We start from the raw sequence: 16,600 nt of genomic DNA, 5'->3' as shown, positions 1-16,600 counted from the left end.
CGATTATATGTATGTATAAAAGTTAACAAAGTAGTAGCTACTATGGGTTCCTGAAGGATGAACGTTAGGGCTCCGAGACTGGCGAATCATTTGCACCTCCCATCCCCTCTCCCCCGCTCACCATCTACAGGGGGCCAAAATTCGTCAGATCTCCTAGGGCTCCCGGTACCCTAAATCCGCTACTGCATAAGTCATCATACACAATTTGACACCTCTATCTCTCGAACTCGGGGGCATGGTGTATTAAAGAGCAATGAAAAATATTACATTCGAGCGAATAAACTAACATTTTCTTAAACTGGTTCGGACAGGTAAAACAAGACACAAGCAAAACGATACATATCATTTCAGTATGTAATGCCACAACAGCGGCACCATCTACTACCTACCACCTCAATACAAACTGAAACGAAACGATAATCGGAGAACCGGTCTCACATGACTCACTCTACACAGGTATTTTGCATGGGGAGCGGGTTGAAAATTGTTTTCTCTTAGCATCACATTCTCCTTGCATTCTCCAGCTGATTTTCCGCTACAAACTGAGCTATTCTTGGGGTCGGCTGCAAAGCTGTGATTGTGCATACTCCGCAACAAACCGGTTCCTCCGTTTTACATGGTTTCGTTTGGATCCTTTCACGTTCTCCTTTTGGGTCGCGACGCCCAACCGACCGGCCCCCCTGCGAGATGTAATCGAGCAGCTAATTCCATGTCATAAATTGTGTCCCATGACGCATGCCTAGTCGAACGGTCACACAGCCGCCTGTGTGCAAGCACCTTTGTTTTTTTTTTCATAACATTTTTCATTTCAGTTAGGCTTTTTGTGTAGAGCTGATGATGTCCGACAATAGATGTAAATAAATTTCACTAAATTTTTTGAAACCTCCACCATTTTCGAGATTTTGTAGTTGATAACGTGCTTTATGTTTAACTAGAGTCGTCCACTATTCCTGCATCAACAGTCTTTTTGCCATGATTTCCTGATTTCTCTGATTTTGTCTGAGCTCAATGTATTTGTGTAGAAAGTATTGAAGATAGCTAACAGAAATGTGATTATGAAGCTGAAATTTGATCAGTGTCAGATAATCGCGCGAGCTACTCAGAGATGACGCTGTTTAACGCAAACAGGAAGTTCGCCCTTTAGTCGCGTAGGTTTTACGACCGCGGCACCTCAGTCCTATCTTTTCTCATATTACTCATGCCTATTTGTGTGAGACTGTGTGCGGAAGCCATGCAATCGTGTCGAGGAGATAAATGGTTTACTTTTGATCGCGTTACATTCGATGCGTTTAGATGGAGCTTTTTTACATTTATTTCTTAAATTCAATCTGAGTGTGTACGTACAGATGTTCTGTTGTCCGTGAACTATCCGCGTTAAAAAATGAACATACAGCTGACTTATTAGTTATTGTATGTCTTTGTTTGGCGTCGCATTGAACCAATTGGCTTCGCTCGTCACTTGCATCTAATCTGCAATCTATTTCCTAGCATCTTTTGTGCTGGGCTTTTCCTCCTAGCAATTTCCCGTAGAGTATGGACCTCGCTTGTCCCACGGTATCCATCGCGCCGAAGTGCCAACACATCGCACGAAAAAGGGCGTACCCTCGCAAACCGATTACGATACGACTCACCATTGCAAGCTACGCAGCACTCTGGCATACAAAGTTGCAGACCATGGCTATGGTCTGGCTCATGGCAATAACAACGAGTTAATTAAACAAGAAACTGGCCAATCGCTAAGCGCCGCACAAAATCCCATCAGCGCTTATACACCTACGCGTTCTCTGAAGCGTGCATTCGTCCCGTCGTATCATATTCACCTGATTAAGCTGTTGCATAAGCGCGTGAATGTGTACACAATCACGACCAACGCAATTCGCCATTAGATGAAAGAAGAGAATTAACACCTTCAGTCAATGGCTATGATATATAATAACCAGCTATATTTCCTGAGTAGCCAATTCTATCATTTATAAAAGCCAAGGAGTACTTGATACTTTGCAAAAGGAATTTAAAAAAAAACATATAAGTTGATCAGGCGTATTTTATTTTTATAATCGAGTCATCTCGACGTCGAGTTGTTGACCTCGACTCAAATCGTATAGAGTTCAAAATAGAATAGGCCTGCGGTAGATGGTTAAAAATTTCAAAATATAACTTGAAAATATGTAGGTCAAAGCAAATTTTGTTTTTTAGAATGATACACTTGATTTATGGACATGGAGTTTTTATAATGTATTTTGTAGCAACAAAATTTTACATACCAACGCCACGGCTGCCAATTCTTTCAAATTAAATTCGCAAGCCGAAATATCCTCTGAATTTTTATCGCGGTGCCTGTAAGCACCTACCAAATCAACTTTATACACATTACGAGCACGTGCACACCGCGTTGTTTTGTTTTGATGTTCTGACTGACAGGTAGATTTGACAGAATGAATTGCTGCATTTTCAGTAATTTGTTTTACTGATATTCACTGAAGCGACTACTTTGGCACAGATTTTACTGATTTTCAGTAAAATGTGTATTACTGAAATGCATTCAGTAAATTGTTTAACTGAATGCATTGTTAGTAAAAAAAAATAAAATTTATGCTGAAAATCAGTAAAATATTCTATTACTGAACCGTTTCAGTAAAAAAACTTTACTGAAGCAGGATGAGAAAATTTGCTGTGTAGCCATTGCACTGCAGGTGTTAATTCTCTTCTTTCATCTAATCGCTAATTGCGTTGGTCGTGATTGTGTACTCATTCACGCGCTTATGCAACAGCTTAATCAGGTGAATATGATACGACGGGACGAATGCACGCTTCAGAGAACGCGTAGGTGTATAAGGGCTGATGGGATTTTGTGCGGCGCTTAGCGATTGCCCAGTTTCTTGTTTAATTAACTCGTTGTTATTGCCATGAGCCAGACCATAGCCATGGTCTGCAACTTTGTATGCCAGAGTGCTGCGTAGCTTGCAATGGTGAGTCGTATCGTAATCGGTTTGCGAGGGTACGCCCTTTTTCGTGCGATGTGTTGGCACTTCGGCGCGATGGATACCGTGGGACAAGCGAGGTCGATACTCTACGGGAAATTGCTAGGAGGAAAAGCCCAGCACAAAAGATGCTAGGAAATAGATTGCAGATTAGATGCAAGTGACGAGCGAAGCCAATTGGTTCAATGCGACGCCAAACAAAGACATACAATAACTAATAAGTCAGCTGTATGTTCATTTTTTAACGCGGATAGTTCACGGACAACAGAACATCTGTACGTACACACTCAGATTGAATTTAAGAAATAAATGTAAAAAAGCTCCATCTAAACGCATCGAATGTAACGCGATCAAAAGTAAACCATTTATCTCCTCGACACGATTGCATGGCTTCCGCACACAGTCTCACACAAATAGGCATGAGTAATATGAGAAAAGATAGGACTGAGGTGCCGCGGTCGTAAAACCTACGCGACTAAAGGGCGAACTTCCTGTTTGCGTTAAACAGCGTCATCTCTGAGTAGCTCGCGCGATTATCTGACACTGATCAAATTTAAGCTTCATAATCACATTTCTGTTAGCTATCTTCAATACTTTCTATACAAATACATTGAGCTCAGACGAAATCAGAGAAATCAGGAAATCATGGCAAAAAGACTTTTGATGCAGGAACAGTGGACGACTCTAGTTAAACATAAACCACGTTATCAACTACAAAATCTCGAAAATGATAGTGGTTTCAAAAAATTTTGTGAAATTTATTTACATCTATTGTCGGACATCATCAGCTCTACACAAAAAGCCTAACTGAAATGAAAAATGTTATGAAAAAAAAAACAAAGGTGCTTGCACACAGGCGGCTGTGTGACCGTTCGACTAGGCATGCGTCATGGGACACAATTTATGACATGGAATTAGCTGCTCGATTACATCTCGCAGGGGGGCCGGTCGGTTGGACGTCGCGACCCAAAAGGAGAACGTGAAAGGATCCAAACGAAACCATGTAAAACGGAGGAACCGGTTTGTTGCGGAGTATGCACAATCACAGCCGACCCTTTGCAGCCGACCCCAAGAATAGCTCAGTTTGTAGCGGAAAATCAGCTGGAGAACGCAAGGAGAATGTGATGCTAAGAGAAAATAATTTTCAACCCGCTCCCCATGCAAAATACCTGTGTAGAGTGAGTCATGCGATGCTCGGGACTGGTTCTCCGATTATCGCCTCGTTTCGGGTTGCCGAAAGACTTACGATTTTGTATCAACAAATGGGGACTACAACAGTTTTATGATGTTTATGGATTTGATTTCATCAAGATTTTACATTGAGGAAATGGAAATAGCGATCATGTTAACAACGTACAACAGTTTTTTAAAGTAACTTAAGGCTATCGTAGAAAACACGATTGTTTAATATAGCAAAGCAATAGGCTTTTTTTTTATTTATTATAATACGTTATGAATTTTTTTTCATACATAGATATAAATATATCCTTTATTATCTAATAAGGACGACGTTGCGCCACATCAAAGGGAGATGTAGTGCGAACTGTGGCTCGTGAATGACTTGAAAATTATTTAAAAAAAAACTATCCTTCTATCAACCGTGAATCTCCGTTGTCGTCCGTTTCGATAAGGTCGCTCGTGTCTGTTAGGCTATCTGAATCCGTAAAGTCGTCCACGGCCGTCGTTTGAAGTGTGTTGGGCGGCGTGGCCGGCGCTTTTTCACATAACCAGCAAATCAACCGTGGATGCGACTGGAAGGTCAGCAGCAGATCGTTCTCGTAGCACTGGAATTGGCACTGGTGGCAGCAAGCGCATCGCAAAACTTCGTCCAACAGATAGGGCGGTTCTTTCATGCTGTTTGGCATCGCTTCCCGTCCCTCCTCTTCCGAGTCCAGAGAAAGTTTGAGCTCCTGGTCCTCGAAAAATAAAAACTGCCACTCGCCCGACTCGGAGGGCTTCCATTCGATGAACTCGCCTTGCATTTGCTTCGTAGGCTCTAGTATGTGTACAAGTGCACACAGGGGCAATCACAATTAGATATTATATTATTTACATCTGCCAGTGTCAGCAGTGAGCCTAATACCTACCTTGATTCGGGTGCTCCATCGATGTTTTGCGTGCAAGATGCAGGGATGATTTAAAACGAATGTTGAGCGACACGGTGGCGTTTCGTTGTGTTCAATAGCTGGTCGACGAACTGACCCGATCGCAAGGTTCAAGGCAAAGCCCTCGCCGAAGCAGTTGCTCGGAGTGACTCGTCGGCCCGACCAGAGAAACGGTGGTAGCAGACCACTTACGCATGCAAACACATATAACTCGATGCTGACTAATGCTCATATGTGAACGCCTTCCAAAGCCTACTAACGATACATGCTAGAAGACATCATCGTCGCAGCTGCTACGATGTATACCAGGATTGGGCAGACAATGGGAGCATTATTATTTTAGTTTGTTTAACTCCATATCCCAGCCTAAAACGGCAAGCATGACAAACAGAGATAGAAAGTGAGCGAGAGTGAAAGAGATGGTAAGATGGGAGTGATTGTGCCTTTGCATCCATCGTCTTTCTCCTAAAGATCAGATTTCTCGCATTAAAGCAGAAAAACGATACTCACGAGGCTCACGACTTTCGTGCCGGGGTGTATGATTTAATTTTTTATCGCAGTAAATGGGTTATCTTTGTATACAAAATAATGCTAATGCATTAGTTTTGTCTCAGCCTATTTTTAACAAATCAACACTTTTTTCGCTCAATTCCTTCTCAATCAACTCAATTTGAATCAATTTCAGGGATAAGAAAAATTCACCCTGTTTCACAGCAAGTTTCTTTTGAATAAGATTGCTTTCTTTTTTCTGGTGAAGATAAGCTTTCTTTAAAGTTTAAAACTTCAATTGAACGATCAGGTTAAAGCCTGCCTTTTGTTAAATTTCTGCTGATGTCTGCTTCATTTGAAACGGATTTCAAGCATTCGATGAGCCAAGTTCCGGTATTTTCTGGTTAAGGGGAGCATCAAACAACAGTAAATACTAAACTAGCATGAATTAAAAAAAAACATTTCTTTACAAATAACGATCTGACCATATTGCTGATATTACCACAACGCTAAATGTTTTACAGTAAGGAAAATGTAGCAATAATGATGCAATTTGTATTGTTAAAGATGTGTTTTAGTGGATTTTAAGTATGAATATGATAATTTATATTTTTAATTAGTTTTGAAGCTGTTTTTATACGAATACCGATGATTACTGCCATAATATTGATTTCTTCCGTAGCTTGTTCTAAAAAATGTATGAGTTTGATTGACCAAAAATGCGTAAAGTACTGTTTAACAACTTTAGTCAACCCGCGCCAAAAACGGCTCGATTTGCATTCGATTTTTCACTCATCTAGATATACACGTTTTGGCCTTTGCTAGGTATTACCTACTTACATGAAATTCCTTACAGAAAACTCATTTCTGTTGCATATTTTAGTGAAAACAATACAATTCGTCAAAAATATCCTTGAAAAATGTAGATTGGCCTATTTTACAGATTTTATGACTAGAACCACTTTAGAACCATTGTGTGTTTACTTATAATGGAACTATGGTAAAAACACTCAGAAACGTGAAAATATGACAAAAGGGCAATTAGAGGCAAGCAATAAATCAATAACATTTCATAAAAATCATGCATAAAAAAAAAATTGCGTTATCATATGATCATTGGCATCGCAAACAAAACTATGAGTATTCTAATGAAATTATGAAATAAGAATTTTGGAAACATGTTGACACATTTTACAAAACAATCGATTTTTCTGTCACTTTGTTTAATAACTTTGAAAAAGACCAGTTGCTGCCTTGTCTTCCTAAGTCACAGTATGTCTAGCTCTGCTTAAGCTACTGATGGCGGCCATAAATCATATTAGCTAGCTTGCAAATCATATATTACTATAATTATGTAGATATCAATTATGTGGATCACAAAAAATCAGCAGCTTATCGCAATTTCAAATGAAACTAATCTGACCAAATAGACAGATTCCTAGAATAGGACACGAACTACCATCAACGCTTTTCCTAGTACATGACACGTGAATAATTGTGATATTCTTCTTTGGCACATCAACTGTTGTCGTTCAAGGCTTGCCTTTATCACTAGTGGGCTTGCCTATTGCTGGATAGACAGTTCTATGTATGGGGGCACGGTCCATTTTGGGCTTGAATAGTTGTGATAATTAGAGTAAAATGCGTATAACACAATGATTGTTTTGCTTGTGTGTTTTATTCCATATCGTAATGATCCAGATCAATATGAACTTAAGCTTATAAACTAAGATTAGATATTTCATAGAATCTCACACTACAGCTTACCTTGCGCCTGCTTAATCCTATCCTATGCCATGTTGAATATGCAAATTCTTACTTTGCAAGATACGATACATGTACTCCCAATTTCCTATGAGTACCACATATTGCTACGTTGGACAATTTTGTACAAATGTCTTCTGAAAGTTGAATCCTTCCTATGTATATTAACTATTTTTAAGCTCTTCACCTCTTTTTATATGACTTGGGACATATTTTGCTAATATTGTCCATCCGTGTTTTTTTTTTTTTTTCACTAGCAATTGCTGTTTGTACAGTTCAATGGGTAGCACGCGACCTTTAAGTTGTCTACGTTTAAAATTGGGTTTACTTTCTTAATACAATTCGAATGCTATGATGTGTCTCTCAGTATTATTTCAATCTGCTTATATTAATACTTTAGGTTCAGTATGCTGATGTTGACAATCATCCCAATCATCCCAAGCGCAGCAACATTTCAAAATGTACGCAAATATTTTTGCTTGGAATTATGATTTTCTTCCTTTCATGAACGATGATTGTTCGTATTATTTCCTCAAAAAATTATTGCTACTCTGTACCGTTATCTATTTACATACATTAAGGTGATCTGATCTGCATAAAATAATACATGTTTTTAAATACTCTTGTAATAATATATGCCCTTTTATGGGCTCATGTATTAAGTTACATAGTATTGTGACAGCATACATATTTCATGATTCAGGCAATGACAACGCACTTATAGTATATAGTGCCATTGTATTAAACTATATGAGCTGAAGGAGTGAGCGATTGTTCCTCTAACTCTATCCTGCCACATCATTATTAACTCCTACCATTTGCATCATATTACGCTTATGTATTTCATGATCTTTTTCACATTTGATTTTTTTAATATTAATTACATTTTATTAGCAATACGGCCAAAGCCGTTCCTTCTGAATAAAAAAAATATATTTTATTGTAATTAAATAGCACTTATATGTTTAGTATAAAAAAAATTAAAACTTAACTTTAAAAAACATTGCTCGTTTACTATTCGCGTTTCTATGTGGCTCACCATCTCAGCCATCGATTTGCGACCAATCCTTCCATTTCCTGCAAAAGAATAAAAAAAAATGATAAGAGGAACGACATAAGCCCAAGTTGAGTTTGATCATAGTATATTATCCCTTACTACCTTCGTATATCGTATAGTTGACCAGTTGTCTGTTAAATGCCTTTTGACTATATCCAGCAGTTACAGTTGTCTTTGCAGGATATGAGGGTGCAGCTATCGGTTTGTGTTTATGATTTTGCACCAAATTTTGTAGCTTCGTACCTTGAGATCCTAATCATAAGGTGTATTGTATTCAAACAGCCTAGCAAAGCGTACTTAATGGTATTACTGTGATTCTTGCCCTACCAAGCAGCGAACAATATTTACATTTCGACTGTGGTATTTTGCGTGTTTTTTTATTTTCTTTTGCTTTGTTTTTTTTTTCTTTTTTTATATAGATTTAGGGCGACCTAAGTAGGCTAGTGATGTTGCCTTTTCATACTGGTTAATGCAGAGAGGACTGGTTTATTTTAATATGGCAGTCTTATGTTAATGCAGGGAGGTCGCACGGACCGAATGGAAGACGTGTCGTTTCCAAGCATTACGCAGCGCTCTAAACAAGGGTCACTAGCCTCCGTTAACGGCTGATGACCTTTAAATTATGAAACAGTATTTCGACATTACTCCGCCTAATACAAACACATTTAACAACATATATTTTTTTTATTTCTCGTAAGGACGGCCTGGTTGGCCGTATCATTATTTAACAACATATAGAATACAGATGAAATTGCAAATAATTGAAAACAAACTTTTCTTATGATTTCAATTTAAAGACACATAATACATGGCCCCAGCATACCATTGCATAAATCAATAATAAACATTACAAAAGGCAAACGAGCGGAAAGACGCTGAAAATCTGAGATAATCAGTCGTACCGGCGAACTCGGTCGTTCCTGGGAACTTTCGCCGCGACGCTCATTTTCACTCATTTCATGGCCCTCTAGATCAAAAATTAGAAAACTGTATGGATTTTGTACTGGCCAACCTAGTGGTACAACCCTGTCCACTCATGAGCGACGAATGTTTCTCGACGGACGAGTTCGCCGGTACGGCTGAATATTTGGATCTTAGCAAAGAACGCTAGCGTGCCAGGCAACGGAACCAAGAAAACTGGAAGTGTTTCAGGTAGTGCACGCACAACAAAATCGACCAGTTTTTGAGCTCGGGTTCTAGCTCGCTTTCCGCCGAAACTGATCGAGAAAGCGAGCAGACACGTCCGAAGAACCGATCGAAATTCTTGATCGATCGAAGCTTTTACGGTCGTTCGCGAGAGCGCACTGTATGTGTTTATCTCTTTATGACAAAAAAGCTCCAGTACACGACCGTGATGGCGCAAAAACTATCTTCTTCTTCTTCTTTGGCTCAACAACCGATGCCGGTCAAGGCCTGCCAACCCACTTGTGGGGTTGGCTTTCAGTGACTTATTGATTTCCCCCCATAGCAGGATAGTCAGTCCTACGTATGGCGGCACGGTCTATTTGGGGCTTGAACCCATGACGGGTATGTTATTAAGTCGTACGAGTTGACGACTGTACCATGAGACCGGCTCGAAAAACTATAGTGGCCGAAAAATAGTTCACACCCACGTTCTCTTTCTCCTCTCCTTCCCCTATTCCCCAACCTTTCACCCCGCTTTATCATTATTGGTTCTTGCTCTATAGCTATATTGAGCGAGAGGTTGAGTAGTTCTCGATCGCTTTGTGAAGCTCTACCAGATTATCTAAAGCTTAGTAACATAGTTTCACTTGATACATTTCTTATGTTACACATGCAGGAAAGCACCTAAGCAGGAAATGTTCAATAGAACGAACACGGCTAAGTTAGCCAATATAGATACAAAACTTGGGAAAAACTTATCAATCAGAGCATTGAGTGGTTGATATTTGTCCCAGACATTCATTCTAACAGTGACTGCATGAATGAGTTGCCAGACTGTGGTGAGACTTCTATTCCTCATACATAGAGAGGGGTTATGGTAGAACAAGATATTGATAATTATTAATTAAAATGATAAACACGTCAATGTAGGGGCCCCGTGTAAGGAAATTCCAGCATATAGAACAATGTCTACAGTAGTCTCAGCAAGAGCTTCTGTGCTAGTTATGGGGCCCCATGGATGAAGTGACTCATAAACTATAGGAGCCCAGCACAGGGATTCTGACCACCCCCCCCCCCCCCACTCGACACCAACCAGGGGGCCTCCACTCCTTTTGACGCTTAGGGCCCCCAACACCCTAAATCCGCCACTGCAATAGGTAACGCTACATCGCACTGCACCTGCGAAGAGATGTGTGTTCGCGATTTATGGAAAGCTTTCCCACGTTTCACGATAATACACACCCATCAACTATCCAACTGACCATTTCGGTTCTCATCCTGAAGAGTAACCATTAACAGAATTGCTTCTGGTATCTCACCTTTATAATAGCAACATACTGTTCATGAACATGTGATACATAATGTAATAATATACATAAAACAATAGAAAGCTCATCACTCATGAAGAATATATGGAAAATATCTTAGATATGATAAAAGCAAACTACAAACTATACAACAAGACGAGTATAAGAAATTGAATAAACAAGCAGAAAAGGATTGCTTCAGGCGATCAAACTGCCTTCAGACTGCTACTAACAACAAGGAGCAGAACGCATGCATGCCGTTTCACGAGTCGTTGAAGATGAGCAATGACAAGAAAAAAGAACCATAAACTAACGATTAGGGAGAGGTAAAAAGGGAGACGAGTTACGGCGTGGCATGAAGGACAAATCGGAATCATTAGTCATATACAATTCGAATTTGGCCATGCAATACTTTTTGCTAATTCAAAAGAATAATAAAATTCAAACTAAATGAATACATCGACCAGATTATCTAAAGCTTAGTAACATAGTTTCACTTGATACATTTCCTATGTTACACATGCAGGAAAGCACCTAAGCAGGAAATGTTCAATAGAACGGACACGGCTAGGTTAGCCAATATAGATACAAAACTTGGGAAAAACATATTATCAAAGCATTGAGTGGTTGATATTTCTGATTGATATATTTGTCCCAGACACACATTCTTACAGTGACTGCATGAACGAGTTGCCAGACTGTGGTGAGACTTATATTCCTCATACATAGAGAGGTATACGCCGAAAAGAACGCCGCACAAACAACATCAGCACTAAAATAGACGAAAGTCAAAGCAACAAAACACCACAAACATTTCAAACCCATCGACAAACATCAACCTTAAGGCCTTCAAAGAGACGATAATTGTGTTTGAAGTGTCTTCATTAAAAGTGGATGTTCATTGAGAAAGTGTTAACATTATTCTAGTTCTACGGATGAACAAATGGAGAAGCAGTAAGGGAAAATTATCATCATCTACTCTATCTCTGAACTATACACATATCAATATATCAGTTAGTGAAATCAACATGCACACTCATACACACATACAAAAGTAATGCACCAAAATGGCATTAGACAAAGACTCACTAAATGCCTTGCTTAGTGACACTTGCCTGTGCAAATTAAATGAAAGTATCGGAAAAGCCAACGCGGAAAACCGGACAACGGACAAAAATTTAAGTGGTTTTATCATAAAACTGTTCATATTTTAAGGCTCTATACTTGATGGTATGTAAAGTGTGCATGCATTCCGGCTCACGAGTCATTGAAGATGAACAATAAAAAGAAAAATGTACATCACCATTTCCAAAAAAGCTGCAATCACAATGGCAAAACTTGAATTCACGGGTTGCTACTATCACTGAACTTAGGTAAATTAACTTAATAAATAAAGGTAAAGGTAATAGATATCGTTTACAACAGTACATCCTAACAACAGGTAGTGTTTCAGGTAGTACACAATTCAATAAAACATTCGTAAAGTAAGAGAAAAATATTTCTGGCATGAGATAAGTCATGCAATTAACAGCTGTGTATGTCTATATAATACCTAACGGAAAAAATCCAATGAATACAACCAGTTGTATTACAACAGAAGTCGTTATTGAAACATTTATAAGCAAGTCAAACAAGAATGACACAAACATTATCCTTAAAACAGGTACATTTACCTGTTTGATGTGGTTGATATTTGTCCCAGACACACATTCTAACAGTGACTGCATGAATGAGTTGCCAGACTATGGTGAGACTTCTATTCCTCATACATAGAGAGGGGTTATGGTAGAACAAGATATTGATAATTATTAATTAAAATGATAAACACGGCTTTTGGAAACTGTAAAACACCTTCCAGCAACCCTTATTAAAACGTCCAAGAGACTCTTTAGTTTCCGATGACGCGTTTCTCGTTATTGAAACAAGTAGACGTACTGTAAAATTTTAAATGCCGTCTAAATAAAACATGCCCCATGTACGATGTTTGATGTAACATATCAAACCCATCGACAAACATCAACCTTCAGGCATGACATCCAACCTTCGAAAGGATAGGACATACGCACTGCGCCGATTTGCATTAGCTACAATAGCTAACGCTACTTTGGACTGCACCTACGAAGAGATGTGTGTTCGCGATTTATGGAAAGCTTTCCCACGCTCCACGATAATACACACCCATCAACTATCCAACTGACCATTTCGGTTCTCATCCTGAAGAGTAACCATTAACAGAATTGCTTCTGGTATCTCACCTTTATAATAGCAACATACTGTTCATGAACATGTGATACATAATGTAATAATATACATAAAACAATAGAAAGCTCATCACTCATGAAGAATATATGGAAAATATCTTAGATATGATAAAAGCAAACTACAAACTATACAACAAGACGAGTATAAGAAATTGAATAAACAAGCAAAAAAGGATTGCTTCAGGCGATCAAACTGCCTTCAGACTGCTACTAACAACAAGGAGCAGAACGCATGCATGCCGTTTCACGAGTTGTTGAAGATGAGCAATGACAAGAAAAAAGAACCATAAAAACTAACGATTCTTCTTCTTTGGCTCAACAACCGATGCCGGTCAAGGCCTGCCAACACACTTGTGGGGTTGGCTTTCAGTGACTTATTGATTTCCCCCCATAGCAGGATAGTCACAAGTCCTACATATGGCGGCACGGTCTATTCGGGACTTGAACCCATGACGGGCATGTTGATTAGTCGTACGAGTTGACGACTGTACCATGAGACCGGCTCCCTGAACTAACGATTAGGGAGAGCTAAAAAGGGAGACGAGTTACGGCGTGGCATGAAGGACAAATCGGAATCATTAGTCATATACAATTCGAATTTGGCCATGCAATACTTTTTGCTAATTCAAAAGAATAATAAAATTCAAACTAAATGAATACATCGACCAGATTATCTAAAGCTTAATAACATAGTTTCACTTGATACATTTCCTATGTTACGCATGCAGAAAAGCACCTAAGCAGGAAATGTTCAATAGAACGGACACGGCTAGGTTAGCCAATATAGATACAAAACTTGGGAAAAACATATTATCAAAGCATTGAGTGGTTGATATTTGTCCCAAACACATATTCTAACAGTGACTGCATGAACGAGTTGCCAGACTGTGGTGAGACTTATATTCCTCATACATAGAGAGGTATACGCCGAAAAGAACGCCGCACAAACAACATCAGCACTAAAATAGACGAAAGTCAAAGCAACAAAACACCACAAACATTTCAAACCCATCGACAAACATCAACCTTAAGGCCTTCAAAGAGACGATAATTGTGTTTGAAGTGTCTTCATTAAAAGTGGATGTTCATTGAGAAAGTGTTAACATTATTCTAGTTCTACGGATGAACAAATGGAGAAGCAGTAAGGGAAAATTATCATCATCTACTCTATCTCTGAACTATACACATATCAATATATCAGTTAGTGAAATCAACATGCACACTCATACACACATACAAAAGTAATGCACCAAAATGGCATTAGACAAAGACTCACTAAATGCCTTGCTTAGTGACACTTGCCTGTGAAAATTAAATGAAAGTATCGGAAAAGCCAACGCGGAAAACCGCACAACGGACAAAAATTTAAGTGGTTTTATCATAAAACTGTTCATATTTTATACGTGATGGTATGTAAAGTGTGCATACATCCCGGCTCACGAGTCATTGTAAAAGAAAAATGTACATCACCATTTCCAAAAAAGCTGCAATCGCAATGCCAAAACCATTATCTAAAGCTTAATAACATGGTTTGATACATTTCCTATGTTCCTAATAACTTGATACATTTCCTATGTTACATATCTAGGAAAGCACCTAAGCAGGAAAAGTTCAATAGAACGAACACGGCTAAGTTAGCCAATATAGATACAAAACTTGGGAAAAACTTATTATCAAAGCATTGATTGGTTGATATTTGTCCTAGACACACATTCTAACAGTGGCTGCATGAACGAGTTGCCAGACTGTGGTGAGACTTATATTCCTCATACATAGAGAGGTATACGCCGAAAAGAACGCCGCACAAACAACATCAGCACTAAAATAGACGAAAGTCAAAGCAACAAAACACCACAAACATTTCAAACCCATCGACAAACATCAACCTTAAGGCCTTCAAAGAGACGATAATTGTGTTTGAAGTGTCTTCATTAAAAGTGGATGTTCATTGAGAAAGTGTTAACATTATTCTAGTTCTACGGATGAACAAATGGAGAAGCAGTAAGGGAAAATTATCATCATCTACTCTATCTCTGAACTATACACATATCAATATATCAGTTAGTGAAATCAACATGCACACTCATACACACATACAAAAGTAATGCACCAAAATGGCATTAGACAAAGACTCACTAAATGCCTTGCTTAGTGACACTTGCCTGTGCAAATTAAATGAAAGTATCGGAAAAGCCAACGCGGAAAACCGGACAACGGACAAAAATTTAAGTGGTTTTATCATAAAACTGTTCATATTTTAAGGCTCTATACTTGATGGTATGTAAAGTGTGCATGCATTCCGGCTCACGAGTCATTGAAGATGAACAATAAAAAGAAAAATGTACATCACCATTTCCAAAAAAGCTGCAATCACAATGGCAAAACTTGAATTCACGGGTTGCTACTATCACTGAACTTAGGTAAATTAACTTAATAAATAAAGGTAAAGGTAATAGATATCGTTTACAACAGTACATCCTAACAACAGGTAGTGTTTCAGGTAGTACACAATTCAATAAAACATTCGTAAAGTAAGAGAAAAATATTTCTGGCATGAGATAAGTCATGCAATTAACAGCTGTGTATGTCTATATAATACCTAACGGAAAAAATCCAATGAATACAACCAGTTGTATTACAACAGAAGTCGTTATTGAAACATTTATAAGCAAGTCAAACAAGAATGACACAAACATTATCCTTAAAACAGGTACATTTACCTGTTTGATGTGGTTGATATTTGTCCCAGACACACATTCTAACAGTGACTGCATGAATGAGTTGCCAGACTATGGTGAGACTTCTATTCCTCATACATAGAGAGGGGTTATGGTAGAACAAGATATTGATAATTATTAATTAAAATGATAAACACGGCTTTTGGAAACTGTAAAACACCTTCCAGCAACCCTTATTAAAACGTCCAAGAGACTCTTTAGTTTCCGATGACGCGTTTCTCGTTATTGAAACAAGTAGACGTACTGTAAAATTTTAAATGCCGTCTAAATAAAACATGCCCCATGTACGATGTTTGATGTAACATATCAAACCCATCGACAAACATCAACCTTCAGGCATGACATCCAACCTTCGAAAGGATAGGACATACGCACTGCGCCGATTTGCATTAGCTACAATAGCTAACGCTACTTTGGACTGCACCTACGAAGAGATGTGTGTTCGCGATTTATGGAAAGCTTTCCCACGCTCCACGATAATACACACCCATCAACTATCCAACTGACCATTTCGGTTCTCATCGTGAAGAGTAACCATTAACAGAATTGCTTCTGGTATCTCACCTTTATAATAGCAACATACTGTTCATGAACATGTGATACATAATGTAATAATATACATAAAACAATAGAAAGCTCATCACTCATGAAGAATATATGGAAAATATCTTAGATATGATAAAAGCAAACTACAAACTATACAACAAGACGAGTATAAGAAATTGAATAAACAAGCAAAAAAGGATTGCTTCAGGCGATCAAACTGCCTTCAG

At 38.6% G+C, this 16,600-nt stretch overlaps 2 protein-coding genes across 2 annotated transcripts in view; both read right to left on the bottom strand.

Moving 5' to 3' along the window:
• The window catches only part of LOC121595556, a 39,839-nt gene that overhangs the window by 14,741 nt on the left and 8,498 nt on the right, over positions 1-16,600 (bottom strand). The gene's annotated exons all lie outside the window — the stretch shown is intronic.
• On the bottom strand, positions 4,492-5,379 carry LOC121595591. Its single transcript, XM_041919671.1, has 2 exons — positions 5,069-5,379; positions 4,492-4,977 (listed from the first exon to the last, which is right to left on the bottom strand). The coding sequence occupies exons 1-2, from the start codon at positions 5,085-5,087 to the stop codon at positions 4,565-4,567; spliced, it is 432 nt and encodes a 143-aa protein (XP_041775605.1). The 5' UTR covers positions 5,088-5,379; the 3' UTR covers positions 4,492-4,564.

Source organism: Anopheles merus, chromosome X (genome assembly GCF_017562075.2).
Source record: "Anopheles merus strain MAF chromosome X, AmerM5.1, whole genome shotgun sequence".
Taxonomy (NCBI): domain Eukaryota; kingdom Metazoa; phylum Arthropoda; class Insecta; order Diptera; family Culicidae; genus Anopheles; species Anopheles merus.
This window is presented reverse-complemented; position numbering and strand designations above follow the sequence as displayed.